Source organism: Tachysurus vachellii, chromosome 4 (genome assembly GCF_030014155.1).
Source record: "Tachysurus vachellii isolate PV-2020 chromosome 4, HZAU_Pvac_v1, whole genome shotgun sequence".
In the NCBI taxonomy this organism is placed as follows: Eukaryota; Metazoa; Chordata; class Actinopteri; order Siluriformes; family Bagridae; genus Tachysurus; species Tachysurus vachellii.
The window spans coordinates 21,726,953-21,747,557 of NC_083463.1; the positions used below are offsets into that span (position 1 = coordinate 21,726,953).

At 38.7% G+C, this 20,605-nt stretch overlaps 1 protein-coding gene across 4 annotated transcripts in view; it reads right to left on the minus strand.

The window, feature by feature from the left end:
* Positions 1 to 5,319: 5,319 nt before the first annotated feature.
* frmd4ba (FERM domain containing 4Ba) overlaps positions 5,320 to 20,605 on the minus strand; it is a 49,968-nt gene continuing 34,682 nt past the window's right edge. For 2 of the 4 annotated variants that reach the window (XM_060868353.1, XM_060868352.1), the window contains 13 exons: positions 16,499 to 16,575; positions 15,808 to 15,946; positions 13,899 to 14,040; positions 13,675 to 13,808; positions 12,620 to 12,736; positions 12,283 to 12,508; positions 12,091 to 12,147; positions 11,858 to 11,984; positions 10,351 to 10,515; positions 8,593 to 9,332; positions 8,106 to 8,238; positions 7,595 to 7,794; positions 7,141 to 7,297 (listed from right to left, as the gene is read on the minus strand). In XM_060868353.1, coding sequence (XP_060724336.1) covers positions 7,278 to 7,297; positions 7,595 to 7,794; positions 8,106 to 8,238; positions 8,593 to 9,332; positions 10,351 to 10,515; positions 11,858 to 11,984; positions 12,091 to 12,147; positions 12,283 to 12,508; positions 12,620 to 12,736; positions 13,675 to 13,808; positions 13,899 to 14,040; positions 15,808 to 15,946; positions 16,499 to 16,575 — 2,277 coding nt within the window. In that variant the 3' untranslated portion in view covers positions 7,141 to 7,277. Of the gene's footprint in view, positions 6,565 to 7,126; positions 7,298 to 7,594; positions 7,795 to 8,105; positions 8,239 to 8,592; positions 9,333 to 10,350; positions 10,516 to 11,857; positions 11,985 to 12,090; positions 12,148 to 12,282; positions 12,509 to 12,619; positions 12,737 to 13,674; positions 13,809 to 13,898; positions 14,041 to 15,807; positions 15,947 to 16,498; positions 16,576 to 20,605 lie in introns of those variants that run through there. The other 2 variants (XM_060868354.1, XM_060868355.1) reach the window with 2 other exon arrangements.

A 20,605-nucleotide genomic window follows, 5' to 3' on the forward strand; every position in this document is an offset into this window, starting at 1 on the left:
AATCAACGTCTCTGTAGGTCAGTTATATTGTGTACATATTGTGGTACTGTAAAGGACCCTGCTTACAACACACTGAAACACTGAATACTCAATTTCTAGCCGCATGACTACACTTTACTACTTACGTTGTGAAACTGCACCACTAGCATTTATCAAAAACAGGCAGGATCAATATCTTTGACATTATTTTTTGATATTTCACGGTATTTCAATATAGTGAATTTCTTTCTTTAAATTGTTAAACATTTGAAAGTCATTAGACTCAAATTAACCATATATTCAACATCAAATAAAGTTAAATATAAGTATGCAAATGTAAGTAATCTTTTGAGAGCTGCAACTACAACCAAGCGATAAGCTGCTTATGTTTGTTAATGAAGTTGGCTTAAAGTTCATCTGCCATTTTTTTCCAACTTGAGACACTTCAGAAAATATGGCTTCATTTCCAGAAATGGAACATAGTGAGCATAAATGCTCTTAATTTTTGTCCTGCATTGTGGGAATTTTTAGGAAGCAAATGTTCCAGTGCACTGGGAGAATCTTATAATTGAGAGAAAAAGGCCTTAAAATGGCAGACTCCCAGATCACTGCCCAAACTGAGTTTAAGGATCCTGCAGGTAGTCATACTGCTGCTCTTCTGCACTGCTGAATCAGCACCGCTCAACATAATGTGCTTCCTTTTCCGAGCTGCACCCCGAGCGAGCTGAGTAAAGGATCCTGCTTTGCTTGTCATAAGCCTTCTGGGTTGTATCTAAGTAGTAGGTGCATGTTAAATAAGAAAAAAAAGATGTGCTGTTGTGTGAAATTGATTAAATGGCATGGTGTGAAACCACCTAGAAGTCCACCTAACAGCATTCCTTCTTTCATAGCACCTGCAAATGGCTGTGTGAGTACATGTGATTTTGCTCTGTGTTGGTCCCCCTCAGGATATGGATGACCAATCAGATTCTAGAACTCAATATCATGTGCTATCTTGTACTATAATATACATTAAACTACTTACAATACAAGAAACACTTTTAAAGCAGAATGTTATTTTCTATCCATAATATAATATCAATTTGGTCCTCTTTATTTAATAAATGTGATAGTTTTTGAAATTTGATAAACTGCAAATTTAATAAAGTACGTGTTCCTCGGGATGATGACTAACAGGCAACATGGGCCAACATAACTGAATAAATGTAACATTAAGTCAGAGTGAGTGCAGATGCTATTACAGGAACCTCTCCAAACAGACCTCTAACAGCTGTGTGTGTTTGCTGTAGTGTGTCCTGAAATGACTGGGGTTCTGGTGCTGGACTTTAGTTTATATTTACCATTAATTGCTAGTTTGATTATGTGTTCAGCTTTAATGAGCTGTTTTATTTGTCATTCATCTTCAGTACCTGTTGCGTTATTCTGGTCAGGGTCTCAGTAGATTAGACCCTTAGCCTAAGTTGACCAATCCATCTTAAGATTCATGCAAAGACATCATACATTTAGGTCTACATGTGTAGACGAAACCTGAACCTGGAGAGGAGAAGAAATCCAGACAGATATGGGATGAATATGCGGAACCCCACCCAGACAGTAATCTGAGCTGAGTAGCATGTAGAGGCACCAACACTACCTGCTGTGCCTATATGTGCCCCCATGTTCTGCAGAACAACCTCTCCTCTGCAACAGCTGTAAAGAACAGACAATCGAGTGGTTTATCTCAAGGTCAAATGAATATAATGAGTATAACTTTTACCTCACAACTTTGCAATACCCACTTTGTAATAGCCTTACTGACAGGGTTTGGGGCTCAGACACACTCTCACAGTTTAAATGTATTTAAAGACATATTCCTTTAGCCAGACATACACATAATACATCCCATAACCGTGTGCTCCAGTACGTCTGATCAAATGCACTTTATCATCTAGTGCTTGTTAATATTAAGAACAGCAGCCACACTAATTCCTCACCATTTGCTTCTCTTTTACTACCCAACCTGAAGCATCTAGAGACTGTACTGGCTCCAGTTGTGTTCCATGTCATGGAGATTTCGGACCTTCATTGAGATGAGGCCAACCCTATGAGGATCCTGAGGCATCTAGAGATGTACAGTTGGATTCTGCTTCATGAAGTTTTCAGACATTCAGAGAGGATGCCAACTACATGTGGTCTTTGAGGACAACACCCTTCTAATTAATACACAATTGTTGGACTGTATATTTATAATCACACCCTCCAGCGTCACCTAAATGAGGATTCAAAGTGTCCTGACTCTTGTTATCTGTTCATACTGATTAAAAATGTCTGATAAGTATATTTGGATTGCCAGGGTACTGGTAAAAAAGATTAAGAGCCATTACAGTTGGGGTTTTCCTGTGTTGTTAAACTCTGCTTTTTCTTTAGCTATTAGTTAAGCATAATATCATAAATTGCCCTGACATGCAACCATAGACATGGTGTTGCATTTCACAAATTGTCTTTGTTTGTTCAGAAAGCTGATTGTGTTTAGAAGTTAGAGCAAAATAATCTGCTTTTGAAATGGTTAGGCTTCTAATAATTAGAGGGCATTGTTTAGTATTCTTATGAACTTGCTGTGGACAAACCTGTGGTTTGCTGCATAATTAGAAGGTAAGTATGAGACTATTTATTGCTCTCAAAGTTCAAACGGTCAAGCCATTTCCTTTCAGGGTAAAAGTGTCCTTCGGAAATAGACACATTTGTAGAACAATCTACAACCAAGCCACTGATGTTGGCTACTAAGGAAAGAGCCAGTCTTTCACATTTGTGTTAAACGATGCTTGGATGCAGGAAGAAGCGTCTGGTAAGGTAAGATACAGATAGAAGGCCATTGTTTGTTTTAAAGACTGGTGTCAGCTGCCGCTGCCCTCCGTGATATCTTTGTGCAGCTGTTGTGTCTTGAATGGAAGAAAGACAGCGGGGCACAGCTGTGACCTGAACATCCTAGTTTGTTTGGGGAGAGTGGTGAGCTATGTGGAGTTTACTACAGTACAGTAGCATCAATTAAGTGAAGTTGGGTAAATTTAAAACAAAAATTTGAAGTAAAATCTTATTTAGAGAAATTACCTAATGCATAATAAAATACAAAAATAAAGACAGTTGTGGTCATTCGGTAAAATGTCATATCAACTAGAACCTCAATCAGCAATAACTTTAAAAACACTGACAGGTGTAGAGAATAACATTGATTATTTCATTACAATGGCTTGTAATATTCAAGAGATGGAATATATTAGTAAACAGTCAGGATTCATAGGTAATGTGTTGAAAGCAGGAAAAATGGGCAAGACAACCTGGTCAGAGCAGGTCCAAAACAGCAAGTCTTTAAAGGTGTTCCACGTGTGCAGTAGTTAATACCTACCACAATTATCCAATGAAAGACAATTGGTGATCCACTGATGTACATGTGTATTCCCTAATGCCACTATCCTCTTTCAGCAGGATAATGAACCATGCCAAACTGCAGTAAATGTTTATGAATGGTATGACGAACATGCTGACTTAGCCTCCAAATCTGACTGCGTATCTGTAGGATGTGCTGGATTAACAAGTCTGATCCATGGAGCTCCACCTCACAAGACTAACATCTTTGTGCCTGGTACAACAGTACACCGTCAGAGGTCTTGCGGAGTCCATGCCTTGACGGCTCAGAGACGTTTTGTGGCATAAGGGGAACTATGCAGTATTAGGCAGGTGGTTGTAATCTTTTGGCTGATCGGTTTATACAGTACACAAGCACAATTTTAAGCGGAAAATTAAAAGGCAAACTAACATTTTTTATAGAAAGTATAGGTCTTTAAGTCTTTAGTCATGGCATCACAAACTAGATATGAATTTACAAATTAAGTACTGATAAAACGTCATCAATTTTAGCCACCGGGACTCTTTACTAAAAGTAAACATGTAGAATTTCTCCCAGGAATGTAGCTGAAAAGAAGCAGTGATGGTGAAAAGTTGAGAAACAGACAGGAATGAAGATGTTACAGATACACAAATTAGGTTGATACCAAATGTCTAAACATAAACATATGCACAGCTGAGAAGCTTCAATTGAAGAGGTGCAGGGGTGAGAATTATTTTATTCCAGAAAGTCAGCTCAAGCAAGAGCAAGTCAGACTTTATACGGTCGTGTCGACCAAACCTGCTCTCAACTTATAGAACCAGCAGCTGTGATTGTGAGCTGGAAGGAAGTATGGAGAGCAGGACAGTCACTAATGTGCGTCTTAGAAGTCCCTAAAATTGTTGATGAGCTCTATTAAAATAAAGATGTCAACAGGTTGGCAACACTTGACAATGTTGATCAGAAATACGATCTAAACATAACAGGAAATACTACATTCATGATCGTGTCACAGTGAAGCACTTTCCCAGTATAATACTTCCTGCAAGCAAGGTCTCAACAACTTTTTAGTAACAGATCAACACAATGACAGAAGCCAAAGCCTACTACGCAGTCACCATTTCTATCTTGGCAGCTGTTTAGACCCCTTTGTTCCAGAAAAGAATGTAGTGACAATTTACATTCTACTATAAAACTACTACACTTAAAACTTACTAAAGTGCAACCAAGTTTAAAATCAGAGTTTAAGTTGTTGTTCCAGCTTTTGCTAGTGCTGTGTTTTCTTGCAGGATTTCTCAGAAGGTCAAGAAGGAGCTGACTATACTTCAAGTGTCTCCATGGAGTATCTTCAAATGTTGCATATTACAAGAACAACAACAATATAGGCCAAAAGAAAGAGTTTGGTGACATGCTACATGACAATGAAAGATAAATCTAATGAGCTAGTCAGAGGTAGCGTAACAAAATGAACTTTAAATGGGCCATATTTTTAGTATATAGTGTATTACAGAGACTGTGAGTGAGGATTGCAGGTGTGATCTGCTCTTACTCAGCCATGTAAACATCACTGATCTGGTTTTGGTCACCATGAGGAATTACTGGGTGCGTCTACCCTCCTACAGGTTCTTCTGGTTTTCTATACATGCAGCACAACAACATTGGTATCTGTCTTCATACTTTTACACAAGAAAGAATGCAAGACATTAGATGTCCTCCTTCAGAGAAAATGTTCACAACGTGTTGTGTACACAAATAATTACACTGCTAGTTAAGTGGCTGTGTGCTAGTAATCTTTCTATAGTTTATACTTTCCTGTATAGTTCAGATCCATGTTTCATTACATCATTTTACACTCCAATTTAAAGATTTATTACAAGGTTCAGAGCCTTTTTTTTAATGATAATTGCTTTGTTTTGGGTCATTTTTCTTTAATTCAAAGAAATTTCATTAATAGAAATGACTAAGAACCAGCTTAACAATTCTGATTACTATATATATATATATTACACACTTTAAAAAAGCACATAGAAAAAGAATCTCTTTAAAAATGACAAAAATAAACTCTTTGTACAGAATTTACATACAGATAAACAGCTTTCTGTAGAGAAAGAGAAAAGTGGCAGGCCTTGGTTTTTGCTATTGGACAAAAAAAAAAAAAAAAAAAAAAAAAAAAAAAAAAAAATAAAAAAGGTACAACTAATCCACAACTTAGAGCTATACTTAAAATGTATGAATTAAAACAGTGTGGGCTTTAAGCCATGATTTACACACATACAGCATCAGGAATGTCTGTTGCTGGTATTTATCTGTAAATATGTTTATACAGATTCCTGCTCTTTCATAATATATTTTTATATACATACACACACACACACACAGCAGACTAGTAAAGCAACACAGTGTATTTTAAATAATGAGTGTAAATAATTCAGTAAGTAAATACATGGTTAAAAGAACAACACCTGCTGGAGTGGGGTAACTTGGGGAGAAAAGAAAATACTGAATGAACTTCTATTTTGTTGCATAACCATGTTATAAGCCCTTGTGAATCCAATTTTAGGCATAATTATATATAATACATTTGTAAAAAATGATTTTCCTACAGAAGAATTAACTTCAATATAAAAAGTTAATGCTTCGGTTTCTTTAAACGATCTAAAAAAATAGGAAAAGCTTCACACAACAGAAACCAGCTGAGTTTAGTCCTTCATATTAATATGTGCTTTGTGTTCATGAAGAGGATTTACGATTGTAATATCCGTCCATGGCAATGGAATAGTCCAGGATATTTGGCTCGAGTACCTCCTTCCTCATCCCAATCGCCATTACAATATTAACAAATCCTGAAGAAATTCCACAGCAGGCATTCGTCAGGGCAGGCCAGGCCAGGCCAGGGTCCAGAAGTGCTTAGCACCACACACACAAAATGTGTTGCTCTCCAGAGTGTCTCAAAGGCCTGTTTTGGTCCCTGTTACGCACTCATGCTCTCTGAGATGGCTGAACGCTGTCACACACAATCCTGGCCTGGCAACAGTCTTTGAAACACTGATGCTTGGAACACGTCAAAAAAATAAGGCACAAAGCATAAAGTAGTCGTCTTAATTTCCTACACTATTGTTCCAGGCTTGGAGTCTTCGTGCCAGTAAAGTGTCTGATCCTCAGAGTCAAAACTGTCCACAGGGCTACTCAGGTATGAATCCATCTGGTGTACATCTATGTATGACCTGAAATAAAAGTTGGCATAAGAAATGTACATCAGGAAATTTAAATATTTCTGAACATTTTAACCCCGAGTTGTTCACAGCAAATTATGGGAAATATAGGGCCAGAGAAAGTGATGATAGTGTAATTCTAATATGCAATAAAACACTTTTTCCTTAGATTCAAAGAGTTTCAATTAGTATAATGAAGAAATCTGAACTGCACACATTACTACTAAGTGACCTTTTTGCTATGAAGAGGTTTGTTCAACATGGGGGTTAAAACATTCATACATCTGATGACAAACGTGCACAATCACAAGTACAACTGACAGCAATCAAGACAGGGCAATCAAGACATGACACATGTTCGTCCTCAAAACACGACGCCACCCATGTAGTGTGATACCCGGTACAAAGCACGACCCACCACCATTGAACACACAAACCTATCCAGCAGTGTGGTGCAATAAAGCTGGGCTACCAGACAGGTTTAGTGGATCAGGAAAGTGATTGTTAGGAGTGAGAACACTTAATTGAGCACACAGGTTAGAGAAGCAGTGTGGGGTTTTTGTATGCAGCTCACCACATTGTTTAGTGCTGCAAGTTGCACTAGCACTGAGTGTAATAAAAGTCCTGGTCATAACCACTGGCAACAGCACCAGGCATGTCTAAAGTTCCTGGAGCTGGGCTCCTCCTAGCAAATGGAGATGGAGCTCTGGGGCCTGGGGGCGGAGCTAGAAGATGTGGCTGGTGGCTGGCATGAAAGGGATGATGGTTAGTCAGATAAAGCAGAAAACTGTGTTGTTTTTTTTTACTCCCTTCACAAACAACTAGGAATGTGTGAGCCTAGGGCATGACGTTAAGACCTTTCTCTCTGAAGAAACACAGACATGTAAAGCCATGCAACTTTACTTTCATGGAAAGACAAACCCAGAAAATCCACATAAACCGCAATAACATGGAGCACAAAGAGTCAGAAACTTTTAATAACAACTCACAAAAAGACACATAGAAAAACAGCAACACACGTAACTAACATTTTTTTACTTACTATCAAGGGCTACATTTAGCAAGGAAGCTTTATTAACCATGTCAGTTTTGGAACCATCACAGGCCGAACGCTCCACCCGATAGCGGGAAGAAGGGGGTGGTGGGAGGGAGAAGTAAGAAGATGAGGAAGTACAGGCACTAGGTGAGAAGGAAGGAGGTGGGTAGTACCAGGAGGGTGCAGGGTGTGGACTGAAGGCATGTCTATGAGAAAGAGGATTTGGGGAAAGGGAGAGAGAGGCGAGATGCAGAACACAGTACCATAAGAAAACAGTCCTAATCTCTAATTGAGTTCTAACCCCTAGTACACCACTAGCAAAATAATCACTCAAAGAAGTATTAAGTGGTAAATCGGCCAAATATGCTATTTCGAGCATCATGTGGCCCAAGTGCACAGCTCAACGGTGAACTGGTCCTCTGGAGTCAGTGCGTTCCTAAATCATAAGGTGCATGACATGGGTGTTAAGACAATTAATGCAAAGACTACAAAGTTGCTGAGGCCTAGAGGCTCTTACCGGCTGTGTGGAAGGTGAGTCTGATGGACAGAATTGTAGCTATAGGCATGCTGTGGATGAAGGCCCATGTTGTATTCCGATAAACCCACGGACAAGTGATCACGCCAGTTCCCCGTGTTAGATGCTGGAGAAACTGGAAATCAAGAACAAATGTAATTCAAGACTGTGTATAAACATATTCAAGATATGTCTTGTATTAGAACAATAGAACACTAATATTTAATGAAAAAGACAATTTCACTTCAACTGTTTTTTGGGATAATTATTAAAGCGTTTGGGTATCAAAAAGAAGAGTCTGCAATTACTGTTTTTTTTGTTTCATAGGTACAAATATGAATCGTTTTCAGACACTCATTTTAAATTTTGTTATTTGCTAATGAAAAATGTGGAAACATATTTCATAATGAAAATGGAAAAAAGTTGAGATTATTATTTTCAGCATTTAACTTAACAGGACACAAGGGAAGTGAAAGCAGTAATGCCTAACCTGAGGCGTATAAGGGGTTGCGATCATTATAGCCATAAATAGGTGGCGTCACCCTGTAGGGCAGGACTTGCTGGGACTCCCTCTCGTACTCGTACGGCATCTGCCTGTGCGTTGCGTTCCGGTTATACCAGCCTCGTAAGTGCTCGGCCACCATGGCCCTCTGCATGCCCTTTGATAGGTTTTCATTCCTCGATGGCGGTCGACTCCTTGGCTGCCTCAGTGTGGCATATGGATTCTGGCTCATGGGGTCCATCTCAGTGTGATTATAGTCACCGTATGGTTCCTGTGTATTGTACGACAGAGCCTGGTAGGAAGGATTTACGCTATAATGGCCTGCCGTCTCGTCCTCATATGCATAGGTTCCATTGGTGTACGGATCCGCGAAGCAGGGGTATCCAGTGACGTAGTAGGCTGTTGTGGTGGGTCTGGTCGGTGGCTTGTGGGTGTAGCAGCGAGAATCATTCTGTGCCAAGTTGGGCATGCTGCCTGTATTAGCATAGGTGGTGTAATCTCTCCCTCGACGGTGGCGGTTTCGAGCGCGCGAATGGCCGCAGTACTCCGTGCTTGACTGGCTGGTGTGTGAGGAGACATCGTCAAGTACCTCAGTGCTGTTGCTGCGTCGGGCACCAGTGTTGATTGTGAACACGGGCTCGGGGCCGTCACACTCTGAGGCAAAGAGTGACTGAGACTCGAGACTGCCACTGCGCTGACGGAAGTGCTCAGGCGTGTCCTCCTCACACCTGTGAGCACATACACACTGATTATAAACATCATTCTAAAGAAATGCTAGTGTAATTAACTGTCAATAATAAACAGTGGGTTTAATCATGGTGGATTTATAATGCACGAACATTAAATGGGACAGATTGAGGCGTACTGGATAGCTGGAGATGGATACAGTGTTGGTGTTCAGTACTAGTGTTAATTTCGTCACCTATTTTTAATTTAGTCTTAGTCTTGTGCCAAATGTCCTTGTTAGTTTTAGTCATATTTAGTCATTCACATATCTTTTTTTGTTAGTCAAGTTTTAGTTGACTAAAAGTCTCGTCATTTTAGTCTAATTTTAGTCAAAAGAAAACTCAAGGTATCTCAGTCAAGTTTTAGTCGACTAAAAGTCTTTTAATTTTAGTCTAATTTTAGTCAAAAAATTGTAGTCTTTTTTAAAATAACACATTATTACTGAGATTATTACTGATAACCATTTCAGTAAAAAAAGTGTTTCACATATGTTTCACTCGAACTTGACTGCACATCACATTTTTTACTTTATTGATACTGCTTTTAATCGTAATGCAAAGACTGGTCATCGGGACATAAGCTGTCATGTACAATAAAAGAGCCTGCACAGCGACAGGAAATATAATTTAACACAAAAGGCCTAGACCTAGGGTGGACTTGCGCTTAGGATTATTTTTTTTTTTTGAGCGGCGTGTGGACGAATTCTTTCTACGCACACACTAAACAGCGCGAAGCCGCAAACTCGTTCTGAATATTTTAAAGGCGTAACAGCTGATGAAAAAGCAGAGACAATTGTAGACGAAAATGAAGAGAGATTTTATCTTAGTTTTTATTTTATACAAAACATTTTCGCCTTGTCTTTTTTCGTCAACAATAATGCATGTTCATTTAGTCTTAGTCAGCGTTTTTGGACAGTGGTGCAGTCTTGTCATCGTCTCGTCTCGTCTTAGTCATGAAAATAAAAAAGGTTGTTGACGAACATATTTCGTCTCATCTGATGAAATTAACACTATTCAGTACCTGAGCTGGATGCTGCTAAAGGCGTTGCGGGTCAGCTGGGGTGTAGGAGGCATGCTGCGGGAGTTTCCTGCTTGTCTGGAGGAAGCGTAAAACGGGCTGTTGTGCGGTGATAAAGTGACTTGGTTAACGTAGGGGTAAGGTTCTTGGACTTCACCGTAGTTTATTCTATAATACAGATAAGAAGATTTGACTTCCTCAGAAGGGTCATCATTATGCAAAACTAAAGCAATACTTGAGTAAAAGTACAAGTATCGTACTAGAAAAAGACTTTGGTAGAAGTGAAAGTTACCTTTTAGAATATTACTCAAGTAAAAGTCTTAAAGTATCTGATATATAGTGTACTTAAGTATCAAAAGTCATTTTCTGATATTTAATGTACTTAAGTATTTGAAGTAAAAGTAAAAAGTAAAATTTCAGTGATTTTCGGTAGGCATAAGAGCAGGGGCTTTTCTAGGATTTCATCTTTAGGGGGTTTTAGCCCTCAGTGAGAATTTAAAACAAGAAGAGTTTTATATTACATGACTGCATAGTAAGCCAAAAGTTATGGTATTATTAAATGGCAAAAGTGTACACCAAAATTTTATGATGTAATGATGCCAGTCTTGAATCAAATCAGTTTATGTATGTGTGCATTCTCTACAAACAGTATGTCCAATGAATGCAGTCATTAATAAAAAAAAAATTCAGACAAAGACCAAATCAATAAATGTTATTTTTATTTAGTATTAAATGTATTGTTTGCATTAATATTTTGTTTGTGCCATCAACTCTGGTAATAAGAATAGTGACATTTCACTGCTTTTGGTTGCCGCCGTTATAGATAAATGTCTCCAGCTCTGACTGCACGTGCACGCTGCGCGTGCCTGAGCTTCTCCGTAGAGCATGTGGAGCGTAATGCAATCTAGGAGCAGTGATTCGCCAAAGCTCCCTTATTGCAGTCGCACACATTTCTTCTGATTTTATTTTGCAGTAACGAGTAAAGAAGATGCTTAGTGGAAATATAGCGGAATAAATACATTTTATCTAGGAAATGTAGTGGAGTAAAAGTGAAAGTTGACAAATTTAAATAGCGAAGTAATGTACAGATACGTGAAATTTCTACTTAAGTACAGTAACGAAGTATTTGTACTCCGTTACATTACAACACTGGAAAAAACTAAACAAAAAAAATGCTCACAAGCTATATGTAGCTGCCAATGATTTAAAAGAAATTCTGCAAAATCTTCTTCTGCAAGTCTACATTTTCTTTTCTGCCTCCTTAATGTTTCAGCAGTCCTTCAAAAACAAGTTCGTCTCACACTATTTTTAACACGCTGAGTGTGCTTGATATGATAAGAGGTATAGATAGAGGTAGGAACCCAAACAGGAATGTATGTCTGGTTTCTAACAAGCCTTAACGTGACTTAACAAGCCTTAACCCGCCAAGTCCCAAATGTAACATCAAAACCCCACTTAAGAGATATATAAGCAGAGAAAGAAAAGTGTGTTCCAGATGGAGGAATCTTACCCGTCAGAGTTGTGTGGTTGCTCTGAGACCCTGCGATCGGAATGATATGGAATGCTGAGGCTGTCTGGAGGCCGTGGAGAACACTGGACTGAACGGGAACGCTGCCGTTGTACTACGAATGCCTCATCTATTGTGACAGGGAGAGGAAAAGGGGTTGAGTGAGATGCAGAGAGAGGTTTCCATGTTTATATCCCAAAGCAGTAGGAGTAAATGTGAACTGTTTAAACGGTTACCATCATCCAGGTTTAAGCTGTCAGATAGTGAGCTGAGTTCTGCTGCATTCATGTCATCTACCAAGAGATATTAATAATTAGCACTAACTTCAGCCACATCAAGACATTTTATTTTGTAAAACTGAAATGAACAATTAGAGCAGCCCTATCAATTAATCTAATATCAATACACAAACAAAGAGAGGTGTGTACCAATAATCACAGAGGCCCTTTGCGTAGGTTTCTTGCCCGTTTTCACTCTGTAGTCATTAATTTCATTCTCAATCTGTTGAAGGGTCCTCTTAGCATCTTCAAAGTTCCTCCTTCGTTTCTTCTTCACAGTTTTACAGAGTTCCGTTTCATTGGCAAGCTTCTTTGCCGCTTCTACAATCTTCTGCTGAAGAGCAAATTGGCTTTCTAAGTTCCTTATGTGAGGGTCCTGTGGGGAGAAGAAACACAGCGACATTTAATAAAAAGAATTGATTGACAATCATAGATGAGGGTGCTGTGTTACTGACCCAAAAAGCATATGAAACAAAATGTGACGTACCGCATCATAAGGGAAAAGATCATCAAGCTTGAAAGCAGTTCCTACACGTCTTCTAACAGTAGGAGGCTTCTCTCCTGATGCTAAAGGATATTCTTTAGGCAATTTGCCTGTCAGTTCCTGGAGAAAAGATATCGTTTAATGTAATTATGTTGGCTTTGTAGAAGCCAACATTCTGTTTTCCTATTTAAGCTTAGACAAAAATTTATCAAGAGTAACTCCTCTTCGAGCCACATGCACCAAATTCGCATATGTTGTAGACCCTGGTCTGAAGTTTGTTGCTATTACTTTTCTAAGCGATCCGAGTACCGGTACTTCCGGTACCGGTCTCAAAGTGGCCTTTTTTCCCCATAGACTCCCATTATAAATTTTGGAGGTTTATAACTCGGTAAGCTTTCGAACTATCTACACCAAACTCGGCCAGCTCCTTTAGGGTGATACTCTGAACAAACTGTTAAATTGGTGTACCGACTGGCCTTTCGGTCGTGCCGCAGCCCCGCCCCCAAAATATGCAAAATCAAAAAACTTTTTACAACATGGCCATGTGACATATCAAAACACTCAGAACAACGAGGGGAACTTCATCACGGGTATTTTGATGACGGCACTCGACACCATGTGACGTCACTTGCAGCCCCGGCCCCAAAATAAGCGAAATCAAAAATTAGCACAACATGGACATGTCATATATCAAAACACTCAGCTCAATGAGGGTAAGTGCCTCACATGTATTCTGGTCACGTGACGTCACGTGAAAATCCAAATTTAGCACAACATGGACATGTGACATATCAAAACACTCAGCACAATGCGAGGAACTCCGAAGAGCATTCGGATGATGTCACATGTCCGTCTCCACTTGCCTCCAAATGTTTTGGCACCCTATCTTTCTGTCCACTTGCCTCCAAAAGTAACACTGACCCTTATGTCCACTCGCCTCCAAAAAAGCACAGTCAAAGCCAACATCAAAGTTTGTCACCATGAACTTTACAAATCTAGTCTACTATTAAAACATATAAATCTTCTGCAGTGAGCTTAGATTAAAAGAAAACACTAACTGCTTCTCTGAGGCAGATCTTCTTAAGCTCACTCAAGTTCTGAGTTAGAAGTTCCTGAAGGCTATCTGCTTTCTTCTTCAGCTCCACAATCTTCTCTTTCTTCAGCTCCTCATTAACCTCAGAATCTGCAGAACCTGGACACACAAACATTTTTTATATATACACACACACACACACATACATATACACACACACAAAAAATAATTGATTGTTAGATTTATTACCTGCAGAGGCCAAGCTTCCATTGCTGGCCATGATGAGCTGGTCTTTGCCTTCTCCACTCACCAGCTTGCTGACTCTTGAAGCACCATTATCTGTAAGGTCCATGGCGAAGTCTCCCAGATTCTTAGATGTGCTTATTTTAGACTGTATAGAAAAAGTAGGAAACATGAAGGTGAGATGATGAGACTAGAAAGATCAATGGCTCAACTCAAGACAATCAGTGGCAAGAAAATGCTCTACCTCTGTACTACTAAATAGTACATATACTACTAAACAGCTCCATGAGCTCAGAAGCATAATAGAGAAAGTCTGATTTACAGTTGAAACCAGATATTTACATACACTTCAGAAAAAAACACAAAAACCTTTATTTCTTTACTGTCATACATTAAATCAGAGTAAACTTTTTCTGTTTTAAATCAATAAATATTAACTTTTTTTTGCATTTGTTAAATGTCAGAATGAGAATTTTTATGTATTTTTATTATCACTTTCATCAAAGTCAGAAGTATACATACACTTCCTTAGTGTTTGCCCCGAAACTGTTTCACTTGGGCCAAACGTTTTGGGTATCCTTCCACAAGCTTTCTACAATAGTTTGCTGGAATTTTGGCCCACTCCTCTTGACATAACTGGTGTAACTGGGTCAGGTTTGTAGGCCTTCTTGCTCGCACTCGCCTTTTCAGTGCCGCCCACAAATTTTCTATGGGATTGAGATCAGGGCTTTGTGATGGCCAGTCCAGTACCTTGACTTTGTTGTCCTTAAGCCACTTTGTAACTAATTTGGAGGTATGCTTGGGGTCACTGTCCATTTGGAAGACCCATTTGCCCCCAAGCTTTAACTTCCTGGCTGATGTCTTCAGATGTTGCTTTAATATATCCACATAATTTTCGTTTCTCATGATGCCATCTATTTTGTAAAGTGCACCAGTCCCTTCTGCAGCAAAACAGCCCCACAACATTATACTACCACCCCCATACTTCACAGTTGGGATGGTGTTCTGAGGCTTCAAAGCTTTGCCCTTTTTCCTCCAAATATACCGTTTATAATTATGGCCGAACAGTTCAATTTTAGTTTCGTCAGACCACAGGACATGTCTCCAGAAATTAAGATTTTTTCCCACATGTGCAGTTGCAAACTGTAGTCTGGCTTTTTTATGGTGGTTTTGAAGTAATGGCTTTCTCCTCCCAGAGTAACCTTTCAGCTCATGGTGGTACAGTATTCGTTTTACTGTGGATAATGACGCTGTCTTAGCAGTTTCAGCCAGCATCTTCACAAGATCTTTTGCTGTTGTCCTGGGGTTGATTCGCACATTTCGCACCAAAATACGTTCCTCTCTGGGACTCAGAATCTGTCTCCTTCCTGAGCGGTATGATGGTTGTACAATCCCATGTTTTTTATACTTGCGTATTATTGTCTGAACGGATGAACGTGGGACTTCAGGCATCTGGAAATTGCACCAACAATTCTTTTTCTGATGTCTTGGTGGATTTCTCTTGATTTTCCCATGATGTCAAAGAAAGAGGCTCTGTGTTTGAGGTGTGCCTTTATATGCATCCACAAGTGTGCCACCAATTAACTCAAATGGAATCAATTAACCTATCAGAAGCTTCTTAAGCTCAGAATGGAATCATCTGGAGGTTTTTTGTTTAAAGGCACGATAAACTTAGTGTATGTATACTTCTGACTTTGATGAAAGTGACAATAAAAATACATAAAAATTCTCCCTCGCTCGATTCCGACATTTAACAAATGCAAAAAATATGTAAATATTTCTTGATTTAAAACAGAAAAGGTTTACTCTGATTTAATGTATGGCAGTAAAGAAATAAAAGTTTTTGGGTTTTTTTCTGAAGTGTATGTAAATATCTGGTTTCAACTGTAGCTGAATGTTACTGATAGGCACTCACTTTGCTCTGTTTGCAGTCGAGGTAGAATTGGTGCTGGCTGATGGCCATAGCCCAGATGGTTTTTATCAGCGAGTGGCTGGCATACCACGTGTGGATCGTATGTCCAGACTGGCCAAAAGTGGACTTGGATGATGCTCTCCTGAGGATTAATGTATATACATATTTAAAATGTGGCATTATGACAAATAAAGGCCATAATCAAGCTCTGGAACACAGAAAAGCGTGTTAAGAAATGTGAATATGATGGTATAAACGAGCAAATTTCAACTGGCAATTTAACAGGCTGTAATGACGTCAAAAAAAAAAAAAAAGTCAAGCACTAATGTTTACACATCAACTCATGCCCCCATTTCATATGAAATAGTTCAACGTGGATAGCAACCCTGACCTTGATGCCATGAAGAGACAATAAAATGCTTTTCCTAATACACTTTCCCTTCTCAGCAGCTCCAGAGTCCAGCGTACAACTTTAAGAGCCAGGCAGCTACCATTATGAGCCAAGCATCAGTGACTCAGTTATGACTTATGCTGCCAGAAGCAGCATTTTACAATCCGGAAGTAGCATAGCACACATAGCTAAAATGTTTCAATTGTCATTAAACTGTGAAAATCGGCTTTTAAGAGTTTTTTTACTTAAAACTTAGAACTTAAAAGTACAAGGCTCAGATGTGCAACTCTCCTCTGGTTTTACCTGAGAGGGTCGTTGACCTCAACTGCAAATTTCTTCTCACGGAAATACAAGTTCTCCAACTGCTTCCAGTGAAAGACCTACAAAGAGATAGTAATGCTAATGATTTGGGGAAAGCAGTAGATAAACAGAAGTAAACATTGGGTGACTTGACATATGGCAGACAAAACAAATATTTCTATGCTTTCATTGCACAAACCCATGAGCTGCAAATTATGTCACAAGACATTTGTGTTTAAAATATTATTACACACATTTCTTTCCCCCTCAGAAAAAAGAAAACAAAAACAAAGAGTAATAGATGTTATCATTACATTTAGCTGGAAACATGACAAAAAAAGCATCTGCTACATGGTCAGTTTAGCACCAATGTTCATTTAATAAAACACTACAGGAGATGAGAAGATCAAATTCACACCTTTTATTTTCAAATCTGCCCTAGAGGAAGGGAGCTTAAAACGAGGCTATGGATAGGTTCGCTGTAAAACATCTGCTATGATGGGCAAAGTGGGCTTGAAAAGGTTTCCTAGGAACTCATCTCTGATTCAGTCACACTCCATACATAGAACACTGTCGATTCAGCGTGTGTATTATAGATCGATTCAGCGTGTGTATCACAATTACAGATTACATAGTAAAGAGCGGAAATACTAGGGGACAGTGTTTCCTCCCACAACCAGGAAACACACTCCAGTGCTTTCATACAAATGAACATAAAGGACATTAAATGAACTGTAGACAGCAGAAACAAAATATAATCTGGGAACCTGTTTGTGTTTAAAGGGTTTTTCACAAAAGCTTTTGCAAAATCAGATAGCAAAGTTGATTCAGTTTGTGTTTCCAAGAAGAAAAATCTCAAATATACCTGGCAAAATACCTTTTATAAGAATCGCTGTGCCGTGACTTACATAGATCAACGTGGAGTTCTTATCAGTGAGGTGAAGAAGGCTGTATAAAATTCCTTTAAAAGTTGAACAGGATCTGTGAAGTTCCCCACAGGCTCACGCTCAAGTTTCCCACAGGCTTGTGGCTTCCTCGAACAATACTCTCTTGTCTGAGCTCCGAGAAAGCAAAAGGTGTTGCAAGAGTTTCACCCTCCCATATACTCCTCCTCTGTGTGACATCACGAAAAAAATCTCACGTCGAAACCTAGCCCAACTACGGCAGGTTGACAACTCTGAGCGGAATCCATGCTTTTTAGCCCCTCCCTTTTTGTTCTTCTGACTAAGCCTACACTCATTCTCTGCCTATCTACTGCTCCCTCTTGTACTTTTGTACTGTGCCTCCTTCTTCAAACCAGATTTACTGGTTACACACTGACAGACAACAGCTTCTACCCTTTACTTTTATGTACTCACTTGGGAAAAGAATTTGCTGCTCATTCTGCCTGTTTCCTAGCACATAGCAGATTTAGCACGCTCTTCTGAGGCCACTCATTAAACTTTATGCGTCTTTTTTCTGGTGTTTGTATGAGATTTTTTCCCCAAAGCCTAAATTGCATGCACCACCTACAGCAGATCCCATGCAGCAACTCCAACACTCCGACGCTTCTCAGAGCAAATATGCATGGAATCTACTACTTATATTTAATCATTAATCACTGGCCATGGAACTCTTAAAGAAAACATGGTCCCTGCTCATGCGGACAACAGAAAATCATTTTCCTCTCCTGATCAAAAGCCGCAGAAAACCTCTCTACAAGATGCCGCAATATACTGTAGGAGGGAGAATGTATAGACATTACAGAAAGAGGAAAAAAAAAAAGAAAAAGAAACCAGATTTCTTACAAAACTCCATCCAGTTAGAGCTGGTATTGTTGAATCAACAAAAGGAAGAGGAAGCAAAAAAATAAATAAATAAAAAAAACGCTGTAATGTGAAGCTTGTGAAGAATCTTCTAAAGAGATCGTTTCCGCACTTCTTGTAACCCAGTCGAAAGAGTAAAGTCGGAAATTCTGTTGATTAATTAATTTGCACTGTTACTTTCAGGACTCCAGACCATTTCTCACCACCCCTTAGTGTTCTAGGGTTTATCCAATTAAATGTCTTTGTCCAGCAACGTGGATGTATTTACAGGTAATTCAGACATAATTCAATTAAAGTACAACTTTATTCCATTAAGGATTTGAGTTGTGAAAATCCTACAGCTACACAGGGAAAAGTAAAAAAGCTTTTACCACATGCAAACTGTTTAGATTACAACCCTTAAATTAACAAGGCGACTCGAATTTCAAAAGGCAGATTTTATCCAGACGAATTATAGGGGTGTGAACGAGCGAGAGGTGAATGCCTATTGCAACCAACCTTAAATGTTTCTGGAATAAACTTTGCTGGCTGAAAAAGTAGTTTAGTCTACCTTCTGAAAACAGAGCACTGGTGCACTGTGTTTATGAAGCAAACAGCATATGAAAATTCAGGTCATGTGAAAATGGCAGGCTACCCGTCGTCACTAACCGAGCTCAGCTTACTTTACTCTAACATTCTGTGTGTTGGTCAAAATATTTTCCTGGTTTATTGGATAAATAAGGGTCCCTAAAAAACATTTCACACAGGAAAACACTGTATTATTAAAAGTTGAACTGAGTATTTTTGAGGCCAGGAGAAAATAATGTTTGATTCAAATTTTATCTACAAGATGTTGTGCTACACATGGCTGAAAAATCTAAATTTCAAAACAAACAACAAAACACACACAAAACACTTCCATGAAGATGGACAGCAAACACGACATGACAATATGGCATGGATTACGACACACCTCAATCCTCCAAAAATATCTGATTAAGAAACTTAACCACATAGAATGTTGATCATGAACATTAAGCAACTGTACATGGTGTCCTAAAAGTCTCCATACATACTGGAAATAAAAAAAACTTGTAACTAAACGTCTTTCAAAAGAAGCTAAACGTCTGAAAGTCTTTAAAAGAAAGCCTTTGACAAAATAAGGGTATTGTTGTTCCACGAAAAGATTCCTTTAAAAGATTTTTTAAAGGAACGCATTAAAGGAAGTGCGATTACATGCGTTACACCAGATGTGTTCAAAGAATGAGAGAGGACTGTGTGTCTATGCAGTCATGACAATCCTGTACAGAATTCACACATAGACCGTGCTAAAAAGTGTTCATTTCTTTATGTATGGAGAGACTCCCTGTATCAAATTATCAGTCAAACAGATATTTTATTCATCAAGAGATTTATAATTGGTCTCATTATTATGAAGATTATGGTTTCAGGTAGTTACTACAACAGGAGATTGTTTATTGAGACGTACGTCAAGATGAGCCACACCCATTAACCCTTAGCAGTAAACTGAAAGCAGTAACTCAGTCACCTTCTTATTTCAAAGAATGTGTGTATATTTATATTTTAATGCTGAATAAAAAATGGTTTGTTAAAAAAAATTAAAGAAATTATATATAGTTTTTTTTAAGAACAGAAAAAGACTTTCTGCACACATCAAGAAATTCGGATGAATATGCCGTATGTTTCAAAGTAGCCTGTGACCCTACAAGCACCTACACATTCCCCTGATAAACAGATGTACTAGTAACAAAAGACAGCATTTTGCAGGGCCTGCATTTGTTCCTGTTATAACAAGATTGGCTCTCACTTGTTTTTAATTAAAATCTGCATCTGGGAAATGTAATCATATCTTGGAAACATGCACCATGGGTCATAGTGCAATGTCTCCTCCACTGCTCATTACAGTATAAACTGAGCTTCTCTTTGTCAGTGAACTGGTCTAATTATTCTCCAGTATTAGCCAATACAATAACATGAAACCATTTTAAAACCTTGGTGAAGGATCTATGTAAAGAAATGCAATTTTATGATTTACTCAAATCGAACACTTTTCAAATAATATTAATTGTTAAATTTGCTTGGGTTGCTTTTTGCTGGTGCATTCCTGCAGAACACCGAACCTCATCAACAGAGAAAATGACAGACAGACTTAACTGTTTTACATAAAAATCCACAATCCAGCTTAGTTTTTCATAATTTCTACAGTACCTTTGTAATGCTTTATACCTCGCCCACTCTACTTAAAGCTGAGATGATGAACACGCTCCTTTTTTAGTCCACCATATATTTTTAAAACTAAAGGTTC